The following is a 13,533-nucleotide window of genomic DNA, read 5'->3' on the forward strand; positions in this document are numbered from 1 at the left end:
GTGTGGCTCAGTGGATTGAGTGCCGGCCTGTGAACCAAAAGGTTGCTGGTTCAATTCCCAGTCAGGGCAGATGCCTGGGTTGTGGGCCAGGTCCCCAGTAGGGGGTGTGCAAGAGGCAACCACACATTGATGATTCTCTCCCTCTATTTCTCCCTCCTTTTCCCTCTCTCTAAAAATAAATAAATAAAATCTTTGAAAAAAATACATGAGTATTTAAAGCAAAAATTGTAACACTGTGTTGATATTATATAAAGGAAAGGGATGAAGAGTGGTAAATGGTCCTTATATTAAATGTGAAGGGATGTACAATATTAACTCAAGTAAACTCGTTCAAGTTAAGGATATATATTGTAATCTTTAGGACAGCCACTTAGAATATAATGCAAAAATAAGGTATAGTTAAAAAAATAATAAAATTGGAATTCTAGGAAAAAATGAAATTCTAGGAAAAAATTTGGCTAACCCAAAAGAAGTCAGGGAAATAGAGGAACAGAAACACAGAAAATTATAAGGTTGGAATGGGGAAGAAAACTTGGGGCTGGGAACGGAAACTAATAAAATGGTAGCTCTACATTCCAAAAGAATGTATGAAGCATACATTACTAGAATTGAAAGACAATTAAAATCCACAATCATTGCTGCATATTTTTACACCCTCTCATAGCAGTTGGTAGAACTAGACAAATATCACCAGACATAAAATAATACTAATTTGCAATTTCTCTACTGGACACAAGATGGCGAAGTAGTCACAGTGCTTGCAAAAAATGGCTCTGCATACCATTCTTTTATCATGTGAACATACCTTTTTCCTTCATTCATTTTAGAGCGAACAAAATGAACATTGATGACTAATGAAATTAGTAGGAATACTGCAGTATAGTGCCATAATACTTGGCGCATATATAATAGGCATAAAATAATTTTTTGTTGAATGAATATAAATGGAACTTTGAAGTTAAATCTGATTAAATTTTAAAACAAAAAATATTTTTAAAACAAATTACAAAAATACCACTTTTATTTTTGAAATAAAACATTTTGGTTTTAAGGTCTCTTTACTCTTTTAAAATGATCAAGGACCCCTCCCTGGCTGATGTGGCTCAGTGGATTGACTGTTGGCCTGCGGATCGAAAGGTTACCTGTTGGATTTCTGGTCAGAGCACATGCCTGGGTTGTGGGCCAGGTCCCCAGGTGGGGGCATGAGAAAGGCAATCAATCAATGTTTCTTTCCCTCCTTCTCCCTCCTTTCTCCTCTCTCCAAAAATAAATGAATAAAATTTAAAAAAAGATTGAGGACCCTAAAGGGCTTTGTTTATGATGGCTCTCTCGATGTTTACCCTTCAGGAATTAAACTTAAGAAATTTAAAGAATATTTTAAAATTAATTTAAAAGTTAAAAATAAACTCACTGTATTATAAATAATACATGAAAAATAGCTACAATTTACAAAGCAAAAAATTAGTGAGAAAATTGGTATTTTACTTTTTGGCAAATATTTTTATTGTATGGCTTAATAGATGACAGCTATATTCTCATGTCACCTTCTGTATTAAATCTTAGACACTCATGAAAGAATGAGAGTTTTTTAAAAGGCAGATAGCATTTTAGTATTACTAGAAAAAATGTTAGTCTTGGACCACCCAGAAAGTCTTGAGCTCCTTCATAAGTCCCTGGACCATGCTCTAGACTCTGGCTTACAAATAGGAAAAGGAAAAAATGAAAAATTACTAGTTGGTGAGTGTGTGGCCTGAACCATAGAGATACAGGTCACTTCTTCCTGGAGGGTAATTAGGGTTCCACGTATGGTTGCCTAACCTGAAAAATTGTATTTATCTCCATCCAGGAGATAAATAGGCAGGTAAAAAATGTCTCTTAAGTCCAGCATTGTACTGTCTCATATAGAGCTGGTGGTTGAGAATAAGTTGTTGCATGCTGCAGTCCCGTTCGGAGGTCAGCTATCTGAGAAATGTGTGATTCAGGTTCTATCGGTGAGAAAAGGTGTTTCCTGCCTATGGGAAGTTGGACTAGTGACTGAAAAAGAGCCCTTGGAAGCTGGAACCTTCGCACATTGCTGCTAAGAATGGAAAACGGTCTGGCGGTTCCTCTACGTCAGGGCTGTCAAAGTCATTTTCACTGGGGGCCACATCAGCCTCGAAGTTGCCTTCAAAGGACCGAATGCAATTTCAGCTCCTTAACAGTTGAGGAGTAGTTACATTTATACAGTCCTAAAATTGGTGTGGCCCTTTGAAGGCAACTGCGAGGCTGATATGGCCCCTGGTGAAAATGAGTTTGACACCCCTGCTCTAAAGGTTCAATATTGATTGTTATGTGACCTAACAAATTCATTGCTAAGTGCATACTCAAAAGAAATAAAAATATATGCCCACACAAAAACTTGGACATGACTGTTCATAGCAGCATTATTTATAATAGCCAAAAAGTGGAAACAACGTAGATGTTCAGGAACTGATAAATGAATAAACGAAGTGTGGCATATCCATGCGTGGGATGTTACTCAGCCATGAAAAGAAATGAATTACTGATATGGGCAACAACATAGATGGACTTTGAAAATACTGAGAGAAAGAAGGCAAACACAAAAAAACATATATTGTGTGATTCCATTTATATGAAATGTCCAAAATATGCAATCTGAAGAGGCAGAAAGTACATTAGCAGTGGCCTAGGGCTGGGGAGGGTGGGAGGAATGCTACCTGAAGAATGTTTCTGCGTATGGTTAGGTTGTAATATCTGCTGTGGTCAATGGCCCCCACATGGGGACTCAACGATTCTCCACAATGTCAACAGCAAACACTCACAGGAAGTTTCTCCACTTTGGCTAATTAATAAATCTCTCTTTTGTTGTTTGTTTGCTTGTGTCCTTGTAATGCTTTTTAAGCTCAGATAATGAGAGCACTGTTACTAGTGTCTTTTGGCTTTGGCTGCTAGGAAGTTCAGGACTAGGTTTAATGCTCAGTGGTAGTCACATTGTTAGCTAGATGAGGCAGCTAGTGTATTTTCTTTTCTGTTACATGTTTCGGTGTGAGTTCTTTAAACTATTACACACAAACTTACATATTTTATTGTAAGATGCCCATGGTCTCTATCAGTAGCAGTTAGGATTTAAATTGCAACAAATATACAAAGTATATGAGAAAAACTAGAGGCAACGTTTGCAAAGATGGGAAAGAGTTCTATATAAAATGGCAATTTTAGTTTTCAGGCATAAAAATAATGTTGATTCTTTAAGTTTTTTTTTAAGATTTTATTTATTTAGCTTTAGAGAGAGGGGAAGGGAAGGAGAAAGAGAGGGAGAGAAACACCAGTGTGTGGTTGCTTCTCATGTGGCCCACACTGAGGACTTGGCCCACAACTCAGGCATGTGCCCTGACTGGAAAGCAAACCGGCAACCATTTGGTTCGAAGGCCCGCGCTCAATCCACTGAACTAAACTAGACACAGCTCTTTAAGCTTTTAAACAAGCAGTAAGCTCCTAGACTCAGGTACGTACTATTCAAGCAGATTCTGGGTGGTGGTCTGTCTCTAGATTCTGTAGAGGTTAATACTGTATGAATGAGAGATCAGTTTAAAAAATGCCGTTATAGTTCTCTCAGTCTTAAGATTATCATTCTTTGATTGAATTAGAAGTATAAGTTTCTGACAATGCAAAGCACTGACTAGTAATTTTAAAGTGGGTAATTCTTATTCTAAGAACTTGAGAGCTCAATGTCCCAGACATGTAACACAAAAGAGACAACTTAGTGTGAAAATATTAGAACAGGTATTACCAGTACATTGCCTAAAGAACTCAATATAATTGTTCTAAATGTGCGTTTTCAATTGCAGTGCAGCTCTGCTAGGATGAGTTAGCTATAAAATGTACCCCCTGAGTATTGCTGGGGCATTTAAAAATGATGTATTTGAACATTAGTGTATATGTTTAGATACAGATGCTTAAACATACACATCTAGAATGTACCTATAACATGTATGTTTAAATACAGTTTTTAACAGAACTGCTGTATTTTAATTTTAATAAGTTGCTGCTGCCCTCTCCTTTCCTTATCTCCTTTTCCTTCTTCCTCCTTTTAAAATATGTTTCCCACAGTTTCATTGAGATATAATAAAAAATAACATTGTATAAATTTAGGGTGTACAACATTATTGTTTAGCATATGTATATATTATGAAATTAAGTTGCTCTTCTTAGCAGCAGTCACTCCTTTTATTGTATCTACTTCTGGTTAGAGTTTGAAAAGCAAAGTGCAAAACAAAATAAAGTATTAGCATAAAGGATAGCTATAGATAGGTAGATAGACAGACTCCCTAACTCTCCCTGTGCCACTGAAGGTCACTCATGTAAATAATCTAAAAGCAGCATTGATGATGTTTCATAAATCCGATTCTGCCTGTATTTGTTCTTAATAGTATTAGGTTTTGGTGAATTAATAACTTAGCATCAAATTGAGATTGTGTCTGTGGGTCCGTGAATAGTATTTGTTTATATTTATTGTCAATCAGTTGTGCAAATCTGCCACCCCTGAGCCATGAGAGCTATGGGAAGAAGTTAATTTGTGTTACTGCAAAATTTAGAGTTGCAAAATTAGTTTCTATAAACCAAGTAGTAAGAACTCATAGGAAACAAAAAGCCTGCACGGGAGAGATTGCTGTCTAAAAGCCGTGTATAGTATAAATAGAATGCAATAAAGTGTGAAGGAAAAACATAAAATTAAGTTCTTTGAATTTGTTTTCTGCTGTCACATGCAGGGGTCCAATTTTAGTTGTTAGGAAATGCTTTTGAAAGAGAAAAAAAGAAGGAGGTAAGAAGGAGGAAGAAAAGGGAAGAAAGAGCCTCTGGACCAGTGGAAGTGCACCAGTTGCATTAGTAGGGGTCAAGGTTTAAGTATCATAATCAGCAAATCACTGAGACTGCCAAGTGTGGTTGGATCTAACAGTTTAATTCCTTATAGTGAGGGATTTTGTAGGCATTCCTCGTTTTGTCCTTTTGAAGAAGCTGGGAAGTTCTTTAGCTCTGGATCCCAGCCCATCAGAAAGGATAAGAAGATTATGAGAGTATAAGTCTCAATCTGAAGAGTTTGGAGGAAGCAGAGAACACATGTGGGACATTTCAGGCTTTCTGTGCTGATTATTGATAGATGTTAAAGCTGCCTGTTTATCTTCCCGCTGGTTGCTCAACCACATGCAGCTCTACCACAGAAGGTGGGGTGATCATGTGTCATGGATTTCATGTTCTTGAGAAACTGGGACTCTTGTCAAAGTTTGGTGGTGGAGAAAAATTGGAATTCTTTTGTTTGGAAGGGGGTTCTCTTTTAAAAAGTCTATTGGGAATAATTTCAACCCTAATTGTTATCTCTGACATTTGCAGTCTGTGGATTTTGGAAGACTAAACAACAAGTTCTTTCTAAATTTAGTGGGGAAGGGTGTATGGAAAGGAGAAAGAAGAGGACTCCAGAAATTCTTTTTCTTTTTTTTCATACTTATTTTGAAGACTGCTGAAAGAGAGATTTTTGTGAATTCTTTTTGTTGCCTAAGTTGCCTTTCAGAAATTTTATGAAGAAATCCTGACTGATTGGTTATTTTCTAAAATTAAATTGGAGGAAAACTGCAGTAGATTTCCTGGATCTGAAATCTAATTTTTTCTTTCCTTCCAAGATTATTACATGAGATGGATGTTTTAAGTCGTCTGAGATTATTTGAATTCATGGACGTCATCATCTAAAGAGGGCATAGTCCTGGATGTGAGAAAGCCAGTTGTTCTCATTGCACTTGTGAATGTCTTTAGGGCTGGATTTGTCCATTTAGATACAAGTAAAGGGTTAAAAAGCAGCTTACTTCCTTGGTAAGGCTAGGCACTGGGCTATTCTCTATTTGTTCCTTATTCTTTTTTCTGAAGAGATAAAAGTACAGTTAAATGTATGATCTGATTAAATGAATATTTTGGAAGATAAAGTGATTATTAAGATCTAAACAATAGTCTTTGTTCCTTGGGCAACTGCAGAAAAGAATTGTGCTTGCTTTCACAAAGCATGCCTGCGAGGCCTGGTCACCATTGCTCTGCCTTTCCTGAGGTGATCAGACACACGATGTGAGCTCAGTTCTATTTCATCAGATTCTGCGACAGGGCAGTAGAAGAAGATGGAGTGGAAATGAGAGAGAAAGCGAGAGCGAGAGAAAGAGAGGGAGAGGTGAGGATATGGCGATATCTTGGAAGCAGAGATACTCACTGTCTTTGTTCTGGACAATCTTTTCAGGGATGTTTGCACAGTGAACAACTTTCGATGATAGGAGAGCTAGTGTCTTCCTCTGACAGACTTGCTTATTTCTCAGTATATTAATGTCTCCCTTTGGGACAAAGGGTAGACACACTTAACTGTCCATTATGAAAGATTCGAGTTTCCTAAGCTCACTCAGCATTTCTCGTGTCATGCAGCACATTGGTATACAGATATTAACCAGCCCTCTTTACATATCTCTGTGGGAATTTGGGTTCAGAGAACTGATGCACCTGCTGTTATTCTAGCTGCTGCTACTGATGTGGGTACTAAACTGTCCTATGTCTCTGACTTAGGAGTCTTGTGTTTTCCTACAGGACCCATGAAAGTGGCAGGCTAACTTATTAGCTTGCAAGTATGAAGAAATCTGAGACCCTTTATATTCTTAAATCTTTGACATAATAAATAGGGTGAATTTGGAAAGATTTATTGAAACATTTTTGTACAGTTTTCAGGAAGTTCATTTAGGATATTATTTCTCCTTGCATTGACACAGGGCTTGTTTATAATGTCAGCCCGTATATGGAGTATCATCCTGGTGGAGAAGATGAACTAATGAGAGCAGCAGGGTCAGATGGCACGGACCTTTTTGATCAGGTAAGGTGCTAAAAGTAATCATAGAGTTACAATGAAGAGTACTCTCTGATTTAGCATTGTGACATTGTGGCAAGCTTACTTAAATAAGGTCCGTGTAACCTCATGACACTGAGGAATATAAAGAGAACTAAATTATACTGGAAATTCTTCTTGCGGAAGAGTACAAGATGTTATAGGACAGATATAAAGGTATGGCAGACAAGTTTTCATGGAAATGAAAAGTGTTCCCAAACTTTTCTATTTGGCTTGCATTTCGGGGCAGTAACAAATAACAAATTACAATGGGAATTTGCCTTAAATCAGTAATAAGAATCTCCTAACCAGAACATGAGTAATCCAACACATCCACCCAGCATACACTCCTGTCTGTGAGTCACTTAGCAGTGGTCTGACTCATCAGATCAGCTGTCCTGGTATCACAATGCTGTGTTAAAGTAACCCTTGTTTCACTTAATAATGACCCCAAAACATGAGAGTAGTGGTGCCGGCAGTTCTTACCTGCCACAGAGAAGCTGTCAGGTACTTTCTGGAAGTGAAAAGGTGAGTACAGCACAATAAAATATTTTGAGAGAGAAACCATATTCACATAACTTTTATTATAGTATATTATTGTAATTTTTCTATTTTACTTTTAATTATTGGTAATTCTTACTGTGCCTAATTTATAAGTTTAACTTTATCAGAGGTATGTAGGTATAACAATACATAGAATATATAGAGTTGAGTACTCTTCACTGTTTCAGGCATCCTCTTTGGGGGGTAGTCTTGGAACTTATCCTCTGTGGATAAGGGGGCGGGGACTACTGTATTCTTTGTTTTTTCTTTTTAAAATCCTCACCTGAGGATATGTTTATTGATTTTTAGGGAGAAAAAAGGGGGAGAAGGGAGAGAAATATCTATGTGAGACAGAAACATTGATCAGTTGCCTCCCGTACACATTCCAACTGGGGATTGAACCCACAGCCTAGTTGTGTGTCCTGACTGGAAACCGATCCCACAACCTTTTTTTGGTGTACAGGGTGATGCTCCAGCTAACTGAGCCACCTGGCCAGGGCAGGACTACTGCATTCTTAAAGACAGTCATATTAATACCTTGTTCTATGACTCTGAGAGCTCACCACTGACTGTGGAATAAATTTAAAGTCATTATTTGAGGCACTGAAAAGACTATATGAAGGTAAATATTCTCAACATTCATCTTGCTTTGAGCAAGTCCCTGGTTCCATGATTGACAAACCACAACCCTTTGCCTCCTTGAATATTTTTTTCCTTCATCTGTCTGTTAAAATTCTACCCCACCCCATAGCCCCAGAGATGGTGCTTCACACATTATTGGATGTACCATAAATATTTGATAAGTGAAATTTTAACTAATGTTAATAAATGAGTGTTCATCTATAATTTCATACATTTTCTATTTTAGTGTATATTTACATAAGAACATGCATAGAAATTCTGACATCAGAATAATTTGACCTGATTATTAGTGATTATAGAGTATTTTATTGGTATATTATGGTATATTATGATTTTTCTATACTGGTCTTTTACAATTGGACATTTAGGTTGTTTCCAATATTTTGTTGATAGAAATAGTGTTGTGATGAGTATCCTGGTACTTGTATCTTTGCACACATGCAGATATTTTCTCAGGCGAATTTCTGAATTAATGAAGGAGCTGCATATTTTTAGGCTTTTAATGTCTATTGAGAGGGTGTCCTTCAGAAAGTTTGTTTAAATTTAATTCCCACCCTAAGACTGGCAACAAATACCCTAAATTATTTTTTTGAAATGACAATCTCACTTTGTTCCTTTTCAAGAAAATGTCCTATCAGATCTTCAAGTCTGAGTAACCACTTGTTTTATAGGTCATTCTTTTCCTTGAAATCATGAACAGGCTTTTAAGAAAAAACTCAGATCAATTTGCAAATCCAACAATTGTTTTGCTGTTTTTCCTCAGGGCTGTTGTTTTGCACTGCAGTAGAAGTGTTTTTGAGAACTTCCCATTTTGTCACACAGAATATAAAAAAGACCTGTAATCAAGGGTTGTGATTTAATAACAATAGCTGAGTTTTGGAAGCAGCCCATGTGCACATCAGTAGAAGAGTGGATAAAAAGCTATGGTACGTTTACACAATGGAATACTACTGGGCTATAAAAATCTTATTTGTGACAGCATGAATTGATCTCAAGATTATTAGGCTAAGTGAAATAAGCCAATGAGACCAAGTAAGATAAATACCATATGATCTCAATTATACGTGGAATCTAATGAACAATATAATTTAACAAACAAAATAGAAACAGAAACATAGATACAGAAAACAGACTGACAGCTGTCAGAGGGGAGGAGAGTTGGGGATCTGAGTGTAAAAGGTGAAGAGATCAAGCAAAACAATAAATACAGGAAACTCACAGACACAGACAGCAGTATGGTGATTCCCAGAGAATGGAGGCAGTGAGGGGGAGGTAGAAGAAGGGATGGAGGGAATAAATGGTGATGAAGGAGACTTGGGGTGGTGAACCCACAATACAATATACAGATGATGCATTATAGAGTTGTACACCTGAAACCTATATAATTTTATTAACCAATATCATCCCAATAAATTCAATTAAAAAAATAAAAAAAGAAAATTAATATATTTTCTACTTCATGAAGGATGTTCTTAAATGAAACTAAATCCACCCCACCTCCCTTGCGTCTGGTGAAGAATATAATGATTGAAATCACTGCCTTAATTTGTGCTAAGATGAAAGCAGTTTTACCAGCCATTGCTTTTTTGACATCGATGCAAATGTCAACACAATGAAAAAGGCAAATAAATTTTAATGTACAGAGTCTGGCACAAATAACGCCCCTCTTTATTACAAAATCTTTTATTACAAAATCATAAGTGTGTAATTCTGTAACAACAATATCACACTGAAGGATACCCTATGACATTTTATGTGAAATGTTCAAATGAAAACTATAAATTATTACACCCCTATTATTACCCTACCAACCACACTCAAGCAGGCATGATTTCTGATGGACTCTGTATTTTGAAACTAACCGAGACCTCATGGATATCTGAAAAGGCATCAGGAACCTCCAGAGGTCTGTAGATAACTTTTTGAGAACATCGTTACCCTCTATATGCTGCCTTCCTGTCATTCCCCTGTTGACAAGTTGAATCTGACTCTTCATTTTTTCAGAGCAGTATAAAAAATGTGTATTTTTGCTCAGAATAAAATCAGAGCATCTCATGGAGTTAGTCATGGTGCTTTTCTGTCACTTGTGTCCCATACCAGGTTCATCGTTGGGTCAACTATGAATCCATGCTGAGAGAATGCCTGGTTGGCAGAATGGCAGTTAAACCTGCTGTTCCTAAAGGTAAGCGGTTCCAGTGCCAAGCTGGCATTGATATTTGATGCATGTGTTTTATTTGAACTTGGATTTCAACGAATGGATTTAAATAAATCACTATGTTCTCATTTTTACTGGCTTCCTGGTCTAGCCACTGTAAAGGTTTTACTTTAGTTCTTTAGAATGAAACACAGACTTTAACCTTAAATTTTTGACATTTTGAAAGAACATTCATGGTATGAGTATTAAGTATTACGGAAGTGGAAGAACTTACTCTTAATTTAGTTTTCACTAGTCTTTTATTCTCCTGTTAGATTTGCTAGAGCACTTGGTTAGAGTTGACTTTTTGACTAGTTTTTTAGAATTAATGTTTTGAATATGTAATATATTCACATGACTCAAAAATGAGGAAATATACAAAGAGTTATACAGTGAATTTTTTTCCTCCAGGTTTTGTCTCCCATTTGCCTTGAACCTTTCAAGTCCTTGATTCATTACCATAGAAAACCCATGTTCTGATTTTAGGCTACTTATAAAATCAGAACAATCCATTTACAATCCATTTTCCCCTTGCCTTCTAACCTATGGTTGTACAATATGCATGGTTTTATAGTTTATCTCTTTTTCTCCTAAGCTTTGTTCAGAAGAGTACTGTTTGAAAATTTGGACAAGCAATAGGAATAGCAGGAATACTTTGCTTAATCCTTTACTGTGGAAGGAATCTGGTTTATTTTATTTATTTATTTTTTCAGTAACTCCTGACTTTGACACACAAATAAGAAAAAATTGGCTTGTTTGGCCTGAGTCTTCTATTTATATTTAGTTCAGTGAATTTTGTAATTCCAGGTCTTGTTGCTAGAGGCCTGCACCAGCAGTATGGGAATAGCATAGGCTTACGTGGATCTGAACCCTAGCTCTAAGACCTATTGGCTATGCAATCTTTGAACCAGTTTTGAACCCTGAGCCTCAATTTTTAAATCTGCACAGTGATTCATGGGGCTAAGAATTAATATGAGTAAAGTTCCTTGCACAGTGAGAGTAAACAGATGCTCAACAAAAGGATTATTTCTTTTTGTTCCTATTACTACAAAAGCAAATAAGCCATATATGTATATACCAAAAGCAAACTAGTTTGAACTTGAGTGTTTAGAAATTCTTCCAAACAATTTACTCTTGTAAACCAATCCCTTTCTTCTTTTAATTGGTTCCTAAGTTTACTGATTCACTGCCTGTAGGAGATAAGATCATAACTAAAATTTCTGAATGAATAATTTTACCTCATTCTGAATGTTATGTATCTTATTTGCACAATCTGGTACCAAAAGCCATGTGTTCTTACCCATTCAGGGCAATCAGAACATATGCCAGGCTTTTTAGGCTTCTGCCAACTAGTGAAAAGACTTTTCTGGTTTCTTTCCTTCCTCCCTGGAAATGAAAGACAATCCTCAAAATGCTTCACCAGATATAACAAACACCACTTAAAATGAGCATAATTCACATGGAAATCCCCAGACATCCATAAAAAAAGCGTAGTTAGAAACAGCAATCCAGAGTGATAAGCTAGCTTTGGTGCCTGTTTCTTACTGTCAGAGACTATTATATGGGATGACTGTGTAATTGTCCAAACTGGGGCAGTTTTGACAATGGAAGAGGATTCTGTTAGTAATTATGCTGGGATAAGAGGGAGTGCACTGACTCTGGCAACCAGGGCATGCGTTTACTCTATATTTACAGCTCCTGGGTGAGATAAGAACAGAGGATGAAAACAGAAAGAAAGTAGGAGCAGTAGGTGGAAAGAGACTGTGCTGAGATGATTTGTGGAGGTGGGGCAGAAGTGGGGGGGACAGTGGATGTACTGAAGAGGAATGTTATATGTGGGCTTCTCTCAATGTCAGACCCCTGACACCATCTTTTAGGTGGGGTGACCTGCCAGACACCAATGCAGGGGGATCCAGAATTGGCATTTTGAGGGCATCTCCACAGTTGGGCAGTATAGTGTTCACTTTATCTGGTGGTTTCTAGTGTGGCAGTGGTGAAATGCCTGGGTATCTAGGAGGCAAACAGAAAAGCCAACAGTCGGAATATGAAATAATACTAATGGATCCTTGTTAAGCAGTCAGGGTGATTTTTATAATCCTTTGTTTGAGAAATATTATGGTTTGTATTGATACCTTTAGAAAGATATCAATAATGAATAAAAAGAAACTTCAAAAAGTTAAGTTTTAGTTGCTAATAATTTATTTATGTAAAATTCTCATTCTCTAACAAAGATGAAAAATGTTCTCTTTGCCCTTATCCTAGTCATTTTCTGTCACGGTAACCACTGGCTGCATGTGGCTATTGAACATTCAAAATGCGCCTAGTCTAAATTGTTATGTGCGGCAAGTATCAAATACACACTACATTTAGAGACTAAGTATGAAACAAAGAATGTAAAATATCTCATAAATTTTATATTGATTACATGTTAAAATAATATTCTGGATATATTGTATTAAGTAAAGATGTATTATTAAAATTTAACCTGTTTATTTTTCACCTTGCTAATGTAGTTATTAGAAAATTAGAAATTATACTTGGGGTTTGCATTGTATTTCTTTTGGGGGGTGCTGTTCTAGACCATAAATGTACTTTAAACAAATTTACCATAAGTCACATTTTTTTAAATGTCATATTTTCCAATAACATAGTGCAGTTTCAGGAATGCTTCTTGTTAATTTCTCATTGCTTTATCAAGATTTCTATTACTTTATGTTTTTAGCTTTCATGCCCACTCTCTTGATCAGTTAATGAGTATATGTAACTTAGAACCATGGATCGATCGAATACTTAGAGAGAAGAGAGATTTAAAGCTGTTCTCTCTCAGTTTAGAAGTGAGGATACTTAGGCATGCATGTATACGTACCTTACTAAAAGCTATAGGTGTTTAATACCATCACTTAAAGAAATCATGGATGCTTTCTTTTGTAAGGCAGAGAATAACCTCATCAAAGTTATCCACTTTTGCATCATTAATTTTCCTTTGCCATATGCCAGTGTTTTTTAACTGGGGTTGATTTTGTTCCTGGAGGGTATTTGGCAATGTTTGGAGACATTTTGGTTGCCGTACCTAAGCTAAATGCTCCTGACGTTCTAGCCAGTGGAGGGGAGGTCCAGGATTCTGCTCACTACCCTGTAACACACAGGATAGACTCCCACAATAAGGAATTATCTAGCTCCAGATTTTAGTAGTGCTGAAGTAGAGAAACCTTTATATATGAATTAGTTTTTTCTTAAAAAAAATTGATGG

At 36.5% G+C, this 13,533-nt stretch overlaps 1 protein-coding gene across 2 annotated transcripts in view; it reads left to right on the forward strand.

Moving 5' to 3' along the window:
- Nucleotides 1-13,533, forward strand: part of LOC123821595 (cytochrome b5 reductase 4) — a 90,063-nt gene that overhangs the window by 27,095 nt on the left and 49,435 nt on the right. For both annotated transcript variants that reach the window (XM_045843137.1, XM_045843138.1), the window contains exons 3-4: nucleotides 6,792-6,892; nucleotides 10,190-10,271. In XM_045843137.1, coding sequence (XP_045699093.1) covers nucleotides 6,792-6,892; nucleotides 10,190-10,271 — 183 coding nt within the window. The remainder of the gene's footprint in view (nucleotides 1-6,791; nucleotides 6,893-10,189; nucleotides 10,272-13,533) is intronic.

This window comes from Phyllostomus hastatus, unplaced genomic scaffold (genome assembly GCF_019186645.2).
Source record: "Phyllostomus hastatus isolate PE091 unplaced genomic scaffold, TTU_PhHast_1.1 phas_contig_40, whole genome shotgun sequence".
Lineage (NCBI taxonomy): Eukaryota > Metazoa > Chordata > Mammalia > Chiroptera > Phyllostomidae > Phyllostomus > Phyllostomus hastatus.